Consider the following 20,466-nt stretch of genomic DNA (forward strand, 5'->3'; position numbering starts at 1 on the left):
AGGACAGTCAGGGCTACACAGAGAAACCCTGTCTCAAAAAACAGAAAACAAACAACAACAACAAAAATTGTATGAGGAAGCATGTACCGATCAAATGTTCAGTTTCACAGATACCCCCAAATCATTCTAGGTCATAAAGAACAATGTGAGCTGACTGAAAAAAAATAAACAAGTAAAAGGCAGGTAGGTGAGCTACTATTACAGTTTTCCATTTGAAGGGAAAGTGACCCTAACATTGCTCATTAAATGATAGCTGTGGACAAGGTGTTATGAGCCAGAGTAAGACAGGACAGCAAAGAACGAAATTCTCCACAGCTCCCAGAAGACATCGGCTTAATATGCTGCTGCAGCTAAAAAATCTAATAGCAGTGGGCCGAGGACCTTCGTGAAGGCTTTTTGGAAACAAAACAAAAGGAATTATTCCCTTGTAGAGAACCACGAGGCAGCCGAATCTGGAGTACTGTGTACAGTTCCATTCTGAATCTCCAGAGACTCAAAGGAGACAGGACACCAGAGAAGGGCAGCAAAGGCCTTCTCAGGGCTGCTGTAAGAGATGGAAAAATAGGATTCTTCAGGCTGCAAAGACAAAGAAAGATCAAGAGGATAGGCCCGGACATGATATAATCAAAAACAGCTGTGAGAAGGAAGCGCCCCGACTTTCCTGTTCAATCCTAGTTCATACATGGGACATCAAAAGCAGCTTTTAGGATACCTGAGGGGAAGACTGCCTGGGTAGTGCTGCATGCCTATCCACCCCAGCACTGTGGAGGTGGGAGAAGGAAGATGAGGAGTTCAAGGCCAGCTTTGGCTACATGAGACCCAGCCTCAAAAAACCAAACTAATGAGGGATGGAGAGATGGCTTAGTGCTTAAGAGCATTTGCTGCTCTCATAGCAGACTCATGCCTGGTTCCCAGCACCCATGTCAGGTGGTTCACAAAGTCCTGCAACTTCAGCTCCAGGGGGATCTGATGCCCTCTTCTGGCTTTCAGAGGCATTTGCACTCGTGTGGCACATCCACATCCACATCCATCCACATCTACATCATCCACATCCACATCATCCACATCCATCCACATCCACATCCACACCATCCACATCCACAGACATTTAATAAAAGTAAGTAATAAATTAAAAATAAAATGACTTTGGGGGGAAAAATAATAAACGTCACAAATTTCCTAGCATAGCTTATTTCTTTCATCTTTCTTCCCTGCCCACTGGGCTAGGCCACATGTACACACACTTTCCTTCACTTCTACAGACACGCTTAAAATGATGAGTTGAGCCACTCAGTGAATAAAGGTGCTTCCTGTGAAAGTCTGGAGACCTGAGTTCAAGCCCCTAGAACCCACACAAAAGCAAATGGAGAGAACCAATTCCACAAGGCTGTCCTCTGCTTTCCACAAGTGAACTGTGGTAAAAATGCATGGACATACACACTGATGGTAATTAATTTCTAAAAATTACAAGCCATGTCTTGCTGTTTCCACTCATATTTCATTTGTTACTTATAGAATATTTCCAATTATATATATATTTTGAGCCAGGGTTTCTCTATGTAACTGTCCCTACTTATCCTGGAACTTGCTTTGTAGACCAGGTTAGCCTCAAACTCACTGAAATCCGCCTGCCTCTGCCTCCCAAGTGCTGGGATTAAAGGAATGCGTCACCACCGCCCGGCTGAGGCTCTCTTTTATATCTATTATTGTAACAATTAAATGATAATATTTCATGCTAATTGTTACTGTAATAAAATTGTTTTCAGCTGGGTTTGAAGCCAGCCTACAAAGCCAGTTCCAGGACAGCCAAGGCTGTTACACAGAGAAACTTTGTCTCAAAACACCAAAAAAAGAAAGTGAGCCTCCTCATTTAATTAATTTAATCATCAGGTTGTTTTTTTGTTTTTTGTTTTTTGTTTTTCTCAAGACAGGCTTAGGAGTGAATGTAGCCCAGGCTGGCCTCCAACTTGATATATAGCTGAGGATGGTCTAAATGCCTGCTTTTTCTGCCTGTCTTCCAAGTGCTGGCATTACAGGGATATACCATCATGCTTTTATGTCCTCCATGCCTTCTTGGTGATCTCATCAAGGCCTGACCTCTCCTTTCCCAACCACTCTTTTGTGCTGCTTGGGGATGCTTTGTTGTTGTTATGTTTGTTTTATTTTGATTTTGAGGCAAGGTCTTGCCATACAGCCTAGATTGACCAGGAACTTACTATATGGACTAGGCTGTCCTTGAACTCATGATCCTTCTGCCACTCAGGCATGTTCCACGATGCCCTGGCTGGGGGTGACTGTTAGGTGAACACAGACTTTTGATACATAATAGGGCGGTTTATCCAGGCTCCGTCTGCCTCAGCTACCTATACCTAGGCCCATATTCTCCTCATCCAAAGGCTACGCATTACGGAGGTCTTTATCCCAGCTGGACCCTGTCAAACAGAACTTGGGCTAGCGATCAGGCCTGGCACCTAAAGCATCAGCCAAGACTGTGAGTCCCCCAAGTCCCAGCCATCCCCCCAGAATCACCAGGGCAGGAGTCCCAGCCTGCTTCCTCTTAGGGGTCCTTCTTGGACCTAGAATTGTTTCAAGACCCCTCCTCCTGCTGGCTGGACCTCCACGAGAAGATATCCCGGATGGTGACTAAGTGCCCATTTCCACCCCCATTCCATCTATTCAGTGCCCCTCTCCTCCGCTGCTGCTCCGGCCCAGGCCGAGTGACAATTGAATCTGCATTAGCACTTCCCCGCGAAGGAAGTCTTGCACACTCACCCAAACCCTCAGTGTCTGCCAAGGCTGGCAGACAAGACCAGCCTTGTGTTAGGAGAGGGGGCTGGTTCTGGTATGAACTCAAGACGGAGTCCAGGTGCAGGGTCCTCAGCCCTCCTCCTCCTCAGTCTTAGCCCCATGACATTTTACTCCCACACTCTGAAATATGTCACACACCAGCTTCTTCGTTCTTTTCTTTTTTCTTTTTCTGTTCCTTCTGAGGATAGCGGGCTCATGTCTTCCTCTGCCTTAGAAATCTCTGTCCTTAGCCATTGCCTGTGGGAAACGGAGGGACAAGGAGGCCTCCAACCCTTGGCCAGTTCAAGCTGGGTGTGCAGGGCAGAGGGCCTGCAATACGGGGTTCTGGGCCCAAGGAAAAGTTCCCTGGAGATCTCAGTTGCTCTGGTCAATGCTCCCTTTGTGAGCTTTCAGAGCAAGAGTATAGGTGGGTGGGGCCTTGGGACAGGACTGTTTGCTTCTTTCTATACTGTCTGTTAAATATGGCCAATGTGAGTTAAAGGTCAACAAAGGCAGATCTGGTTGGGAGCTCCAGGGTGCCATGGTCTGATTCTTGAGAGAGGGGAACTGATCACATGTGACCAAGTAGACCTTGGGAGTCATCGCCACAGACCTCCACGCTTTAGAGATGGGACGTAAAGGCCATCCATGCTTGGTGTCTCCTGAGGAATCCATGTGCATAACTCCTATTATATTAATTCCGGACTTTTCAAGGAATTGCCCCATTTGATTAGGGCTCCAGCTTGGGGTATGAGAGGCAGGTCAGCAGCTGTTCAAGTAATGACAGTCAGGATCACCACAGGGAATGTGTCAGCTTGTAGACACAGGAATCCTCAGAGGTCACTTCTCCCAGTTCCAGGAACAACCAGAGTACAAAAGCAGCGGTTGAACTGGACCCGGAGGCACACACCTGTGATCCTAGTATTTGGGAGGCTCAGGCAGGAAGAGCATAAGTTCAAGGCCAGCCTGTGCTACATGGTGAGATTTCACTGGAAGGAAGGGAGAGAGGCTGGATGATTTCAGTTGGTAGAGTGCTTGCCTAGCATGCAAGAGGCCCTGAGTTGGATCCCCAGCATCATAAAAAACCAGGCATGGTGGCTACAGACATTCCGAGAGAGAGAGAGAGAGAGAGATCAACTGACCAGAGGAGATGGGAGCCCCCAGTGCTGCTCCTTAAGCGCTGGTCAGGACAGCTAGAAGGCGACTATCAGATCTGACCAACTGCTCTTTGGGGAAGACTACCATCAAGGGTCCGTCTCCAAGAAGAGAAAAGGCAACCCAGCTTTGGCCTGCTACTCGCAGCTACTCTAGGGCAGTCTGCAGAAGACTAGCTTCTCAGCTGCATCTTGCACTATGTCTGTGGCTAGACTGGGTTTCTTATAAAAAAAAAAAAAAATCCATGTATTTATTAATGGGCAGGGAGCAAGGACTCACAGGTAAGAAGATAACTTTGTAGGAGTCCGTTTTCTTCTTCCACCATGAGGGCCCTGGGGGATCAGGATTGACGTTTCACTCACCAATCTATCTTACCATCCCCCCATCAGGTCTTTTTCACCTTTAATCACCCTATACAATCATCACAAGAACCTTATGACATGATATCACACTTGTGGTCTCCACTTGACCCATAAGAAAACTAAGGCTCAGACTCACCCGCCATTACAGAGCCAGCCAGCAGGATTGTATCTGGACACTAACCTGACCGACCCAAGAGCAGCGCGCTTATCTCTGTTCCTTGGCTATCCACTGGCGTCAGGTCAGCAGTATGTGGAAAGAAGCTGCATTTGATATTTGTATCTTTGCTGACTCGGGAGCCATCAGGAAGGCTCAGAGCACCACCTCGTTCTCTCCCAGCTGAAACAGCTTTTGCCAATGTGGGGCTTTTATGGGGCCTCTGGGACGGATGGAAGGTTGGAGAGCTCTTTCCCACATGCTGGGGACGGTTCTATCAACCCCCCTAATACAGGTTCTCATGGTGGTGACGTGCAACTATAAAATTACTGTCGCTGCTACTTTGTAACTGTAATTTTGCTACTGTTGCGAACTGTAATGTAAAATACCTTGTGTTTTCCAATGATCTTAGGTGACCTCTTTGAAAGGGTTTTTCAACCCCCAAAGGGGTCTCGACTCATTAAGTTGCGAACAGCTGGTCCTAAAGAGTGTGAAACCTGGAATGCTCGTGGGAAGGGTCTGCTTTCCAGGATCTGTACTAGGCTAACGTGAAGGGTGCTGGGCATTCGAGTGAGCCTTGCCGTGTCCACTCTGCCACCCTCTGTTACATCATCTGAGAGGTCAGCCCTCTGGATTTCAGAGGTCTTCTGTGTAAAGTGGCGAGCTAGAACACTCCCTCTCTTGCAGGCCCTGGTTAAAGAAGATCGGTTGGGCAACAGATACAGAAGAACTTCATAAATGACCATGTACATCGGAGGGTTAGGGATGTAGCTCAGTTGGCAGCACAATTGCCTAACAAAGCCTTGGTAGCACTGGAGGAAAAAAAAAAAGCAAATTACACGCAATGAAATGTTATGGTAATTCACTGATTGGCTGCGACATTGGGATTTGGTCACCACTCACTGCAAAGGACCAAATTAAAAACACAAAACTAAACAAAACCCCTAGCTCAACAGCCCCTGCTTCTGTCTCTTAAAAGAGACAGCCATTCCGACCGTCCGTCGCAGACCTATTTCTTCTTTTCAGGCTCCCTGACTGTAGGTCTTGAGGAGTCAGCAATAAGGGATGAAGGGGAGATGAAGGGAGCGAATGAATAGGTCTATTTTCAGACGAACAGTGCTATTTTCAGTGGCTTTCTGCCCTGGGGACATAAACCAGGACATTACATCTGAGTCTCCTCCTCAGATGACACAAAATGCAACGTAAATGACTGATGTTTCAGGTTCCAGGAATACTCTCATTAGCAAAGAGAAAAATCAGAGATTGGGAAAAACATTGGCCAAGGAGTGAAGTGAGGCTGGCTCTGGGCCCAGGGCTGGACAAGGTGGGGGTACCCGGAAGTGCTCCTTCCACACCAGAGAGGAGCACTAAGAAAAGGGTGGGTCCGTTTCCTTCAATGGGCAGAGCAGGGACACCCAGGCTGACCTGTACCTCATCTTTCTCCACTATTTCCCTCTCAAAAAAAAAAAAAAAACGTTATTCGGGGCATGGCCGTGTACGCCTTTAATCTCAGGACTCAGGAGACAGAGGCAAATGATGTCTTTGAGGTCAAGGCCAGCCTGATCTACAGGAGAGTTCCAAGGCAGCCAAGGATAACATAGAAAGACCCTGTCTCAAAAAAAAAATTATCATACTTATGTATTGTAGGTGTACACGTGTGTGCTTGTGCCATGGCGGGCATGTGGAACTCAGAGGATGACGTGTGGGAGTTGGTTCTCTCCTACCCCATGGGACCTGGAGATAGAACTCAGGTCACAGGCTTGGTGGCAAGTGTCTTCACCCATTAAGCCATCTCACTGGCCCCACTATTTCCCTCCTGCATTTGTAACTTTCTAGAAGGTTCTCTCCAACATCTGGGATGCAAATCCAGGCGACAGAATGCCAGCTCATCAGAACTGACAGAATCTAAGGATGTACACTGGCCAACTAGCCTGTCCTTGGCAGAGGAAGGACAGGGCCCAGAGGGGCAGGCCATTCTAGGTGACAGAGACTCCAGGCTCCCAGCCCAGGCTCAGTCATATGCCTCTATCACTCTTCTCGCCAGGCTGTCTGACCCTGAGTTCCTGACCCTCTGTTGCCAAGACTCATCAGCAAGATGCACTGAACACCTGTTGATTGGATTGTTTCTTACGTTCCTTGGGAGACCAAGAGATGTGTACAAGTCACATGATTATCAGTAACTAAATCCATTGAATATTATTACAAACCCTAATTTCTCTAAATTATTTACTGCTTTTAAGTGAATCATCCCACCAGGACACAGACACAGACATAGACACGGACAGACAGACAGACACACACACACACTTTTTTTTGTTTGTGTGGGGGGGTACTGGGTTTGAACCTAGGGCTTCCTTCTTCCTAGGCAATCACTTTATTGTAACTCAGTTATAACCCTAGACGTTTTCACTTTTTATTTTGAGACTGGTTCACAAGTTGTCCAGGTTAGCCTTGAACTCACCCTTGTACCCTGGCCAGCTTTGAATTTCTAGTTCTTGGTTTCAGTGTTTTGGTTTTTAGTTATTTATGTGTACGTGTGTAAGCCTGTGAGAATCCATGTGCACCACATACGTGCCAGAGCCTGAAGAGGCCAGAAGAGGACTGGATCCCCTAGAAGGGGAGTTTCAGATGGTTGTAAGCTAACATATGGGTGCTGGGCACTGAACAAAAGCAGAACGCACTCTTAATCTTGAGTAGCTGGGATTACAGGTCTTTGTTATCAGGATGGGTTAACACTTTTTTTTTTTTTAAAGGTAGGGTCTCATGTAGCCCAGGCTGGCCTTAAACTCCCCATGTAGCCAAGGGTGTCCTTGAACTCCTGATCCTCCCACATTTACATTTCAAATACTGGTCTTACAGGTACAGCCACCATACCTGGCTCCCTTTCTTTCTAAGTGGAGTCTAGACATGCCCCCCCCCCCTTTTTTTGAAAACCACAGAACGCCGACAACAGTTTCTTTTCTTCATTTAAAAGTTTAGATTTGGCCGGGCGGTGGTGGCGCACGCCTTTAATCCCAGCACTCGGGAGGCAGAGCCAGGCGGATCTCTGTGAGTTCGAGGCCAGCCTGGGCTACCAAGTGAGTTCCAGGAAAAGGCGCAAAGCTACACAGAGAAACCCTGTCTCGAAAAACCAAAAAAAAAAAAAAAAAAAAAAAAAAGTTTAGATTTGTTTTTGTTGAATTAAAAAAAAAAGGGCAAAAACAAATGAGGGCGGGCAAGATGGCTCAGCAGGTCGAGGCACAGAGGCACACGCCACCAGTCCCCACAATCTCCAGTCCAATCCCAGAGAAGCGAAGAACCAGCTCCCAAAAGTTCTCCTCTGATTTCCATGACTGCTGTGTCGTCAGCGCCCCTCTCCCATATAAATAAATACATGTATAAAATTTTTAATTGGAAAATTAAAAAAAAAAAAAAGGAGCCAGTCATGTGCCAGTAGTCCTGGCAACTGGAGAGGCTGAGGCAGGAGAGTCATGAGTTCAAAGGTAGCCTGGACTACACAGTAAGACTCTATCTCATAAAACTAAAAGGCAGCAGTCCTGGAGATGGAAATTATCTGCAGAGTACTGTGGTGTAGTACATGGTCCTGCACTCAATGCCCAGCACCACAAAACAAAACTTTAAACAAAAGCTTGTAAAAGTGTATAAAAGTAAATAAATCAGTGGAGTGTGGTGGTGCACACCTGTCGTCTCATTGGGGAAGACCAAGGCAGGAGGATCACAAGGTCCAGCCTGGGCTATGGAGTGAGTTGCAGGCCAACCTAGATTATGATATTAAGAGCCTGTTTCGAATAAAATGTAGTTGTAGCTGAGTGGTACAATACTTGCCTCATGTGGATGAGATCGTAGGTTCAGTCCCCACTGTCCAAGAAGAGAAAAACTAAATAACTTACTAAACAAAAGAATGTTGTTGCTGTTTTTTTCAAAAAAAAAAAGGTAAAAGAAGCAAGGCATTGGAGGGTGAGGTTGGAGGATCTCAAGTTCAAGACCAGCCGGGCAAGTTTTAGGACAGCTTGGGCAATGAGGTTGGCTAGAAAATATATATATATATATTTAAAGATCTGACTCGATTCTATGCCTTGGTGGTGACGGGTTGAGTACAAGCACAGGCTTGCATCATATGGAAGGACCAAGATGATTACTTAAGCATCCCAGGAGACGGGAGCTCCCACCGGGACCTGTTAGTGAGGGATCTGGTATAAATGTGATCAGGTGTGCTGCCGTGTGGAGGGGAAGGTCATGTACTGTGGTGCCAGTTAGTCACCGGCCTCATAATTCTGGAACTACCACGTCCAAGGCATAGGACACTGCTCAGTCTCCTTACTGGTCACCTGGAACAGCACTGCTTCATGGTGCTGTTGTGAGACTGAAACGAAACAGTGCCCAGAAGGAATGAATCAGGGTGTTTGCATTAAGCACACACGGAAGAAAGGGAGCTGCGTTATTACTGCTATTGCCATCAGCGTCCTCCTGAGAGCCAGATAAAGAAAGGAAAAAGCAAGAGCCGGGTGGTGGTGGTGGTGGCGGCGGCGGCGGCGGCGGCGGCGGCGGCGGCGCACGTCTTTAATCCCAGAATTTGGGAGACAGAGGCAGAGACTCTGTGAGTTCAAGACCTGGTCTACAAAGCGAGTTCCAGGACAGCCAGGGCTACACAGAGAAACCCTGTCTCAAAAAGAACCAAAATAGTAATAATAACAATAATAATAATAACAACAACAACAACAACAATAATAGTACACAGATAAATAAAATAAAAAGAGGGTTAGAGAGATGGTTCAGCTGTAATTCCCAACACTCATATGGCAGCTCACAACTGTCTGTGACTCCAGTTCCAGGGAATCCCTTACAATACATGCAGGCAAAACACCAATGCACATAAAAATTTTAAAAAAATATTAAAAGTAAAGAATAAATTTTTTTTAAAAAAATTCCAGGAGCTTAGAGATAGAGCACAGCTTAGCATGCATGAGGACTTGACTTTATTTTCCAGCATCATAACAGTGGGATGTGGTGGCGCACACCTTTAATCCCAGCATTCAGAAGGGGGCAGACAGAACTCTGAGTTCGAGACCAGCCTGGTCTACAGAGTGAGTTCCAGGACAGCCAGGGCTACACAGAGAAACAAAGACAAGAGATGAAGAAATAAGCATAACCTCTAGATCCAAACCCTAAGTGCAGGTGGTGTACAGCTCTGAGCACGGAGGTTGGTCTTTTACACCCACACAGCAGTACTAAGGAGAGACAGGCCATTCTCCTAGCCACTCAGAAGTGCACCCGGTTCTGTAGCTACAAAAGAAGTGCCCCAGGCCAGGCCCAAAGTCTGGCAGGGCAGGGTCAAGAGCAAAGTGCTCTTCTTGATCTGAATTCCAGGCCTTTGTTCTGGGCCCTCAGCACACAATGAGAACATTATCACAGCCACTTCATCTAATTGCATGTTTTCTGGGGACTGGGAAGGACAGGGATGCTAACACACTCCTCCTGCCAGCCACTTCATCTAATTGCATGTTTTCTGGGGACTGGGAAGGCAGGGATGCTAACACACTCCTCCTGCCAGCACAGAGCCCAGAAACCTGAACTAACCAAAGGGCCTCCTGAGCTTGTCAGAGCTGGAAACCCAAATCGCAGATGGAAATGAGTTAGTCTTATATCTATTTCCCATTGGTCAAATCAGTTTTAAAATGGATTGTCAGCCAGGGTGGGACACACCTATAAATTCACCACTGGGATGTGAAGGCAGGAAATCAGGTATACATGGTCAGTCTAGGCTACAGGAGACCCTGTCTGAAAAAACAACCAACCAAACAAACCAATCAGGGACTATGGATGTAGTTGAATTTGTAGAGTGCTTACACAGCATGCATAAAGCCCTGGGTTCAATCCCCAGCACCAGATAAATTGGGTACACAGGGCAAGCCTGAGGGCCCAGCTCTGAGGAGGAAAAGCAGGAGGATTAGAAATTCAAGGTCGTCTTTGGCTACATAGCAAGCTCCTTGTGAGTCTGGGCTACATATGACCCTGTCTCAAAAAAACGTATTCTCTTTTTCAGATCTTTAGATCAGGGCCTTGGACTAGCTAGGCAAAGCTCTCCACTGAACCACATGCCCTCAGATTCTGAGGAAGGTCATGGTCAGTGTCCTGCCTGTACCTCACAAGTGCTGGTGCTACCACATCTTCTCACTGGCTTCCCACTAGGCAGACTTTTCCATTACAAAATGCTCTAGACAAGCCGGGCAGTGGTGGTACATGCTTTGAGCCCCAGCACTCGGGAGGCAGAGGCAGAAGGGTCTCCGAGTTCGAGGCAAGCCTGGTCTACAGAGTGAGTTCCAGGACAGCCTGTCTCAAACAGCAAAAATGCTCTGGGTACAGAACACTTCTGTGAACTGACCGCACTCACCAGCGATTAGAAGGAACACAGGAATACTGGTACAATCCCAACAACAGAGAGAGGCCGTAGACCTTGACCTACATGTTAACCCCAGTTTGGAAAACGGGCCATGTGTTAGCACCAAGCTTTTCTCAAGGGTCTGACAGTGGAAGTCTCAATTGGGATGGGGTCGGGGTGCACACGGAGCTCTGATGACTAAGACTGTACATTCCCCAGGGTCTGCATGGGGTCGATGTCCTTGAGAACATGTGTTTGAAACCAGATCAGCTTTGGGAAAGAAGACACTCTCCAGGTTATTAGGGGTGGTGTCCAGCCCTATTTGGATGGTGACAAATTCAGCAACTATTCTACCATTGAGTTCCATTTCTACAGAGAGCCTGTTACTGTATCAAGGAGAGATTAACACATAATAATGCTGCACATGTTTAACAATCAATGAGTTTGGGGATAAGTACTCACGCATAAAACCATCACCACTAAGGCCACCCAATAAGTTGTTTGTTTTATGGGGGAGGGGGGCTCAGGCTGGCTTCCAATTTGCTATGTAGCCAAGGATGACCCTGAACTCTTGATCCTCCTGCTTTTCTACCTCTTGAGTGCTAGGGTTACAGGCTTGTGCCACCAAGCCTGATAAATGCTAGGGACTGAACCCATGTTTTCAGGCACTCTATCAATTAAGCTGCAGCTGCAGCCCACACTTATTCTTTTGTTTTGTTTTGAGACAGGGTTTCTCTGTGTATCCCGGGCTGTCCTAGAACTCACTCTGTAGACCAGGCTGGCCTTGAACTCACTGGTCTCCGCCTCCTGAGTGCTAGGTGTGTGCCCACACAACATGGCCCCCACACTCACTCTTAAAGCAAGTGGATTCTGTCAAGTAGTTCTTGAAATCAGGCATAGTGATTCACGCTTACAGTCCCAGAAATCAGGACACTGAAACAAGACATTTAGGAGTTGGAGGCTAGTCTGAGCGATATAGCAAGACTTTGTATTAATAATAATAGTTTTGGGGGCTGGAGAGATGGTGTAGCAGTTAAAAGACTTGTTCTTGCAGAGGACCCAGATTCGTGCCCCAGCATCCATATGATGGCTCACAACTATCTGTAACTCCAGTTCCAGAGGATCCAACACCTTGTTCAGGTATCCAGGGCACCAAATGCATGTAGTGCATAGCCATAAACACACAGAATAATAAAATAAAATTAAATTAAAAAAAAAAGAAAAAAAAAAGCCGGGCGGTGGTGGCGCACGCCTTTAATCCCAGCACTCGGGAGGCAGAGCCAGGCGGATCTCTGTGAGTTCGAGGCCAGCCTGGGCTACCAAGTGAGTTCCAGGAAAGGCGCAAAGCTACACAGAGAAACCCTGTCTCGAAAAACCAAAAAAAAAAAAAAAACAAAAAAAAAAAAACAAAAAAACAGTAATGGTTTTGCTGAGAATGGTGGTAATTATTTCCAGCACTTGAAAGGCAGAGGCAGGCTGTGATCTCTGTGAGCTCAAGGCCAACCTGGTCTACTTATCAAGTTCCAGATCAGTCATCACCACATAGCAAAACCTCTCAAAACCAAACAAGATAATAATAATAATTTAAAACGTTATGTGTATTGTGTAGGAGATACTGCTCAGTGGTGGACTGCTTGCCTTGCATCAACTGGGAAGGTGCTAGTTTCAATTTACAGCACAGGAAAAAAAAATCCAACTAAAAATAAAATAGGGTTAGAATGTAGCTCAGCATTTCAATGCTTACCTAGTATGCCCAAAGCCCTGGACTCAATTAATAAAGAAATAAAATAAAACGGGCGCAGTGACAAGACATTTCCTGGAAGGTGGCTGGGTAGAACAAATGGCCTGATTTGCATACTTGCATATAGTTAGCATAAAGCAGATCTCAATAAACCTCATTATTATTGCTGAGATTGTTAATGCTTGGGTTGAAGCTTCCTGTCTGCTAACCCGATATGCGGATAACGCTCACTCTCCAGCATAGGAGGAAGAAGAGGAACCCACAGAAGGGACAATGAATATTCAGTTAGATTGGCCCTCCCCGCAGTGACCTCATCCCTCTGGCTCTGGTGGCTGTTTCTGAGGGTTTCTTTTCTAAACCCACCAGAGAGAGAGAGAGAGAGAGAGTTGGGCTCCAGCCAGAGTCGGGCTCCAGCTCCTCGCTCTGAAGACCCGCTTCCTGCCGAATCACCCCAATGTTGCGTATGCACGCCTCTCTTCCATTTCAGCCTGGGTTTTGTGGCCTGCCTACCTCAAAGAGCTTCCTTTCAAAGTTTGTGAAATCAGTATCAACCTCTCAAAAAAAAAAAAAAAAAAGTGAGCTTCAGAATAAAACAATCACTTCCCAAATTTCCTTGCATAGTTAAATTTGCCTAGAGAGGGCCTCCTTTACATGCATTCACCAATGTGTATGCAGTTCCAGAGAGCTGAGTCTTTACTGTGCTTTGGGAGTCTGTAATGTTCCCTTATTCCTCCTCCTTCATAGGATGAGATTGCTATCAAGTCCCTCAGCCCCCTGGAGATATGACCTAAGTATGTGGCTTGCTAATGATTAATGGTACACAGGGCACCGGTCACAATTACAAACTCACACATCTGTACACTTAACATTCTGAGGCCCAAAGTAACTGCGCTAAAAGCAAAGGGAGAGATTTTTTAAAAAGAGAGAGATTTAGAGGAGACAGGCATGGAATTAGTGCCCATTCAGAGAACAAAGGGAATCGGGAGCCTTGAGGGTGGCAGGCAGAGAAAGCAGGAAGATGAGTCAGACACTGAATGGGGGCACTGGGTCGGCTCAGCTACACTTAGCTGGCCTAGGGTGGGGGTGGAAGAAACTGGAGGAAATGGCAGGGGGCAGAGAGTGAGAAGTGGTGGCTAGCTCAGAAAGAGGGGAAGAGTTCATTGCAGATGGAGAAAGGACCGGTCCCAGGCTCCTGAGGTCTCCGAGACCTTGCCTGCCTGGCTCTGCAGAGTTGTGAGAATGCACTTAGAAAAGCAGGGTAAGGAAAGAGTTATCCGAACAACAAAGATGTCAGTCTTGGACCCCTGCTTGGCAGACAGAAGGCACCCTGTGGCCGCTAATGCCCGCTATTCGTTTCAATGTTTTCAACCTATTTCAAATGTCCCCATGCTAATGATCTCATTTCATCTTCAGAGCAACCCTGGGAAAGAGGTGGGACTGGATCGTTAGAGCCTCCCTGTGGCTGTCAAAATGTTTCCGCCATCGCAGAACCGGGGGCATTGGTTCCTCTCCCTGGGTTCCATTCTGGCCTTGATTCCTGCTAATTATCCTGGGCTGGGTGTTTCAGAAATGACAGGATATGGATTCATTCCTCTCCTGGAATTTCCCAGGCTGCTCAGTTTATATCTGATAACCAGTACCTAACGGCCACCTCACCCACTCCCCCGGGATCTATGTCACACTTCTGTTTTTCATTAGCTGACAGGGACCCAAGGCTCTGAGAGTCAAAAGCCTTTGCCCTGAGTCCCATAGGAAGCAAACATGGAGAAATCTTGGGTGACATGAAAAGAACACTGGGCTGGGCCGTCAGAAGACCTGAATTCCGGTATTGGCTTTGCCACTTACCCAAATTCATAGACAAGCCAACATCTCCCCAGCCTTGGCTTTCATAGCTGCCAAATGGAAACAGTGTCCATGACTAGGGATTGTTGAAGGAGTAAGATTAAGATGTTATAGTGTTACATAAAAACAAATTGCTGGAGCCCGGATGATGGTTTAGTGGTTAAGAATGCTTACTGCTCATCCAGAGTACACAGGTCCGGTTCTCAGTACCCCCATGATACCTCACAACTTCCTGCAGCTCAAGTTTGAGGAAATCCAATGCCCTCTTTTGACTGATCGCTGCAGGCTCCTGCACACACATGTCGCACATCGCTCAGGCACACACGTACAGGTAAAATAAATAAACCTTGGAAAAAAATTACTTTCGCTGGGTGGTGGCGGCGGCACACGCCTTTAATCCCAGCACTCGGGAGGCAGAGCCAGGCAGCTCTCTGTGAGTTCGAGGCCAGCCTGGTCTACAGAGTGAGTTCCAGGAAAGGCACAAAGCTACACAGAGAAACCCTGTCTTGAAAAAAAAAAAAATTACTTTCATGTAGTCAATGGTTGCTGGAGGAGGAAGACATCCCCCCTCCTCCACAGTGGTCTAGATACCAGTAAGGGGCCCATGCTCTTGTAAGCAACCTTAACGAAACTCATTGGGACAGACACACACAGATATACACACACCACAAACCACACACCACACACACACACACACACACACACACACACACACACACACACAGGAGGAGCAGAAGAGGTGTTGGTTGGAAAGCGTAAGGGGATCAGTGGAAATAGGAGGGGGACAAGAGACAGTATAAGGGGTAAATATAATCAAGATACATTATATACATGTATTAAAGTAGCATAATGAAAAATTGAATATAATTAATATATACTAATTAGAGAAGAAAAAACCCACCAAATTACTTTGCCAGGAGTGTAGACAACAATGGAAAGAAGCTAGATTGCTTATAAACATGCTGTATGACCCTGAGCCAACCCTACACTGGTACTCCAAGGCCCCTGCCAACAATAAGATTATAATGTTGCATGGATGGGCTATACAACTAGTGTAGGAATTTCAGTTCTGGCCACCCCAGTCTTTGTATTGATCCATCGATTGACTGATCTGCTTGTGTGTTTATTTATTTTGAGACAGGGTCTCATCACGTTGCCCAGGTTGGCCTCAACTCTGGGCTTGAACTATTTTTCTGCCTCAGTCTTCCAAAGAATTGGGACTCCAGATGCATGCCACTGTGTACAACTGCACCCTGATTTCTTGACTTGTCCCATTACCTGTGTTCTTACATTGTCTTCAATGGAAAAAAATCTTATGGAAAGATACCACTCAGTTCCCAAGAAGAACATCCGAAATACCCATCAGCACTTTCTTCCTTTATTAGCCTCTGTGACTTCCACTGCCTCCCAGCTTAACAGGGTAAGGGATATCTTGGAAGAGAAATCAATGACTGATGGGCCAGCTAGGATTTTCCAGTCAATAACACCACCCTGCACGTTAGATGACAGGCCTGGACTAGCAGCCTTGCCTTTAACATCCTGCGTCTCCCAGGTACCAGACCCTGATCCTTCCCTTGAGCAAGCAGCTCAGAATAACCCTGGTTGAGCTTTTCCACGAGTGAATTAAATATTAAACACACCAGGCCATCGCTCCTGATGCAGAAGCACATCCCGGCACACAGACAATGCGCACAGCTCGGCTCTCGCTCTTCCACTGGCTGTGGGCTGGGCCTCCCCATTCCTAGCCCACACTCCCAAGAAGAAATAAGACATGGCAGTGTTTGATCTTCCAAGCAAGCTCATGGTTCTCCATACTTTTCCTCCAACCCCAGTGTTGAAGGCTCCAGGGATCCGGAAATGCCTAGAACACTGGGTTGTGACATTTGCAGCACTGGAATTTAACAGGCAGCTGGGGGATGCAGCTCAGTTGGTAGTTTATCTAGCATGCACAAAACTCTGGAGTTGATCTCCAGCTGTGCATAAAACCAGGCATGGTGACGGTGCTTGCTTGTAATTCTAGCAACCAGGAGATGGAGGCAGGAAGATAATTAGTTCAAGGTCATCCTTAGCTACATAGAGTTCTAGGCCAACCTAGACTACATGAGATGCTATTTACAAAGAAGTGGGGGGGAAGGAGTAGGAAGAAATTTGACAGGTCTATGGATTGGCTCAGTACCATAGCTCCATGTAGAGCCAGGGCTTCTCTGGGGAGGGGACAGCTCAGGAAGGATGCTGAAGTCCCGACATCTCTCAGGACAATGGGGAACTGGACGTAAATGATACAAGGCTTCATTGTGTAGTCCTATTGTTTTGTTCTTTTTTCTCAGATTAATACGGGTCATAGAATTATCAGGTTGGAAGAACCTCAGTGATCCCCCAGGCTAACATCCTACTTTATAAAAAGGGAAATGGACGTAAGAGGAAAAGGGAAAAACACAGCCAGTCACTCAGTGAGCTGTTGCCTAACAGGCCTAGACTCTAGGTCTCCAGGATGGAGTCCGGTTCTTTCTCCATCCTACTTCCTACATGCCTTTCTGAGTCTCCTTCCTCATGATACCAAGGAGTAGGTCTGGCACTGTGTCCTCCCGTGGGTCATTTCCACAGGAAGCAGAATTCCCTCGCTCTCACGGTCTGGCCTAGCTACTGAAGACTAAAAGCATGAAGCCTGCAGGTACCAGCTCAGCTCTGCAGCTCTGAAGAATGGAACCCTGGTCCCGTCACTTTCTGAGCCTTAATTCCTCATCCATAGGATGAGGATTTAAAAGCCACCATGTTGAAAGGCTCCTGTGAAGACGAGGCAAGATGAAAGTGTGGTATTTTGTAAACTGTGAAGTGCTATCCAAGCATCAGATACTATTAATATGACATGAGGTCTGAAGACACCTCAGAGGGGTTTAAAAAAAAAGTATCAGGGGAGGAGGCCATTGCTCGAATGAGAAGCCACACTCACAAGAGGAGAGATCTGCATGGGCCTCTCACAGATCTGACCAATTCTGGGGTCATTTGCAGAGATGGACAGCCGCAGGTCAGACCATCTCAAGTCCACTGGTTGAAGAACCTGCCCACTTTGCTTGGTGTGCGTGCGTGCATGTAAGTAAGTGTTCCTGGCTACCTAGTACCACAGGACCTTGCTTGGCTGCTCTGGGACAGTCATCAGTACGTGGGCCAACTCACAGGCCCTCCAAGGAAAATCCACCAATCAAAATCCTTGTGGGGACCTCTCTCATCCTCGGGGATCCTTACCTTATACTTGGCTGCAAGCAGCTCTGTGGCCTGCTGCTCCCTCCGCAGATCCTCTAGCATCTTCTCCTTCTCTTCTAGAAGCTTCTGTTTCTCCTCACTCACTAGGCTGCGGTCATCCTGGATGGCGGCCTTCTCCTCCTCCAGCCGCTCCTTCTGTTCCTGCAGGTAATTCTCCATGTTCTTCTCCAAAGCTGACTCCAGAATGGGCTGGGGTGGGCGGTGATTGTTATTGTTATCATCTTCTTCTTCGGCCACCCAGGCCTCAATCACTGGCCCCTCTGGGTAACCGGCTGGGGCTGACACAGCCTTCTTTCTGCGGCTGCTCTTTCTGCGAGGTCGCTTGCCCAGCATCCCCCTCTTCTCCAGCTGGGCCTTCAAGCGGGCGATCTCTTCCTGGAATTCCCTCAGCAGCGTGTCCTTGGGGTCCTCATTCACCCGGGGTTTGTTCTTGATGTTCTTGGCCCGGTTTGCAAAGCGGAGGGTAGAGAGGCTCTCATCATAGCTGTGAGAAGCTGGACCCAGTGTGGCCACCATGATGGTCTTGGCATTGCCCCCCAGTGAGTCCTGGAGCAGCCGGGTCAGTTTGGAGTCCCGGTAGGGGATGTGGGTGCTCCTGTTGCCCGCCAGAGCAGCAATCACATTGCCCAGGGCAGACAGCGAGAGATTGATTTTAGAGGCTTCCTTAGGCCTCTCTCCGCTGCTGCCACCGCCACCACCACCACCACCGCCACTGCCACCACCAGCCGTGGGCTGTGTGGCCGGCCCTCCAGTGGTGTTGGGACCTGCCTTGTTCTGCCTCTCACTGCCAGCCAGGTCTACCAGGTTGAGCTTGCCTACTCGGATATGGTCCTGGCCATCTGACCCCCGCTCACTGCACTCCACTGTAATGACAAAGATGGCATGGGAGCGAGAGCTGACCTCATTCATGTGGGTGCTGCCCACTGCCCGGGTCTGGTTCCCCAGGTTCATCACGTGCTCAATCTCCTTGACGTTCTTGGTGACAAACGAGGAGAGGTCCTTGATATAGACCCCCGTTTCAGGATTCTCCTTCAACTCCAGCCTCTTGCCTGGCTCCTTGGATAGCAGGTCTCGAATCTCCTCCTGGTAGATCTCCAAGTAGGAGGCGCGAACCAGGTACTGCTGGTTCTGGGAGCGGGAGATGTGGGTGAAGATGTGCTCAAAGGCGTTGGGGATAACGCCGCGGAGCTCTGGCTCCACCCAGGTCCCCTGCATAGTGTAGGTCTTGCCCGTGCCGGTCTGGCCATAGGCAAACACGGTGCCGTTGAAACCCTGAAGCACCGAGTCTATCAGGGGCCTCACCGTTTCATCATACAGGTCGGCCTGCTTGGAGCTAGCATCATACACAGCATCAAAAGTGAAGGTCTTGGGCAGTTCCCCGGGCGCCGCGCGGGGGTTTCGCAGAGTCACCTGGCCCAATTTCACGTCCATGGTCAGAATCTGCTCATGACCAGCAGCCTCCTCCTTCCTACTGAGGGGGCGGCACCGGGCCACCACCTTTAGGGCCTCACTGGCCTTGGTCTTACTGGCCATCTTGCGGCTCTGTCCTTCTAGATGGGCCGCTCTGCAGCCTGGGCGGTCCTCCTGTCCTACTCCTAGGTCGGGATCAGCCGGGCTGGCCCAGCCCCCAGACACCGCTCTTCAATCCGCATGCAGCCTCCCAGCGTGGGGATGCAGGGAGTTGGCCCCGAGGCTGCTGCAGTCCAGGCCTCCACAGCTCTCCACGGCTTTCGGTGCACAGACTGGAGAGGTAGAATTAGGCAGAATCCCCAGGCAACCGCGCAAGCAGCTCCTGCCCAAGGGCAGCGCCTGGAACCCGCCCCATGCTGGGGCAAGAGGGAGCGCTACGGTAAACAGCTTCGGCAACAATGAGATAAAGGAAGAGGAAAATGAGATGGGGGTGGGCGGCAGAAGTGTCTTTTCCTCCTCCTTTTTCCCCTTCCCCTAGGGATCCATGGCGGGGGATGCGGGACCTGGGCGACCGGGGAATCCCGGTCCTCCCGAGGGCAGAGGCTCACCTGGAGTCCTCCCCTCCGGCTGGGGGATCATTCATTGCAGACACAGCTGGCTGCTGCCGCCTCTCCTCCGCCTTCCCCGCCGCCGCCACCGGAGAATGAGAGAAAAACAGAAGGGGATGGGGCGGAGCAGCGGCGGCGAGAGTGATGTTGCGGCGGCCGCTGCGCTGCGGCCCGGGCTAGGTCTCCCGACTGGGGTGGGGCAAGGGGCGGGGCCGCGGGGCGGGGAACAAGAGCCCGGCGCGGCCCTTGTGCCAGGGACAGCGGTGCATCGCCGCCCGCACCCGGCCGACCCCTCAGGGATGACAGGCTCGGGTGCCCACCCTGGTCCCGCGCCCACCAGTCGGATGCGGCGCAGCCACCGCCCGCCGTCACCCCACCGAACCCGAGCATGCTGGGAGATGTAGTCCTTCCTTTGTTAACAGGGTTCTGTCAGGTTGCTAACGCTTTCTCCAGTCCTCAAGTCGGGGAGCCCCTCCTCCCGCGTGCAACCCACCCACCCCCACCCCTCCCTCCCCGAGTGTGTCTGCTGAGGCTGCACCACCCACGCGTGTTCCCTCTGCAACCGCCGTTCTCGGTTTCTCATTGCTCCTGCCATTTTGCTTGCAGACGGGGACATGTCACCATTCCCCCACTCCTCAGGGTGTCACCAGGCCCCCTGGAGCTTAACTCCTAAACATGGTTTACTCCCTATCCTGGTTTGCTCCTGCCTGGCCTTCCTTTTAACACTCTGCTGGAAGCACAGCTAACTGATTCTGCCCCTCGTGGTG

The 20,466-nt window shown here is 48.8% G+C and overlaps 1 protein-coding gene across 1 annotated transcript in view; it reads right to left on the reverse strand.

Moving 5' to 3' along the window:
- Kif3c (kinesin family member 3C) overlaps positions 1 to 19,916 on the reverse strand; it is a 35,665-nt gene extending 15,749 nt beyond the window's left edge. Inside the window, 1 exon segment of the mRNA XM_052746049.1 lies at positions 17,664 to 19,916. Within this exon segment, the coding sequence (XP_052602009.1) occupies positions 17,664 to 19,214 (1,551 nt within the window). The 5' untranslated portion in view covers positions 19,215 to 19,916.
- Positions 19,917 to 20,466: the final 550 nt, after the last annotated feature.

This window comes from Peromyscus californicus, unplaced genomic scaffold (genome assembly GCF_007827085.1).
Source record: "Peromyscus californicus insignis strain IS unplaced genomic scaffold, ASM782708v3 Scaffold_1__1_contigs__length_55948999, whole genome shotgun sequence".
Taxonomy (NCBI): Eukaryota; Metazoa; Chordata; class Mammalia; order Rodentia; family Cricetidae; genus Peromyscus; species Peromyscus californicus.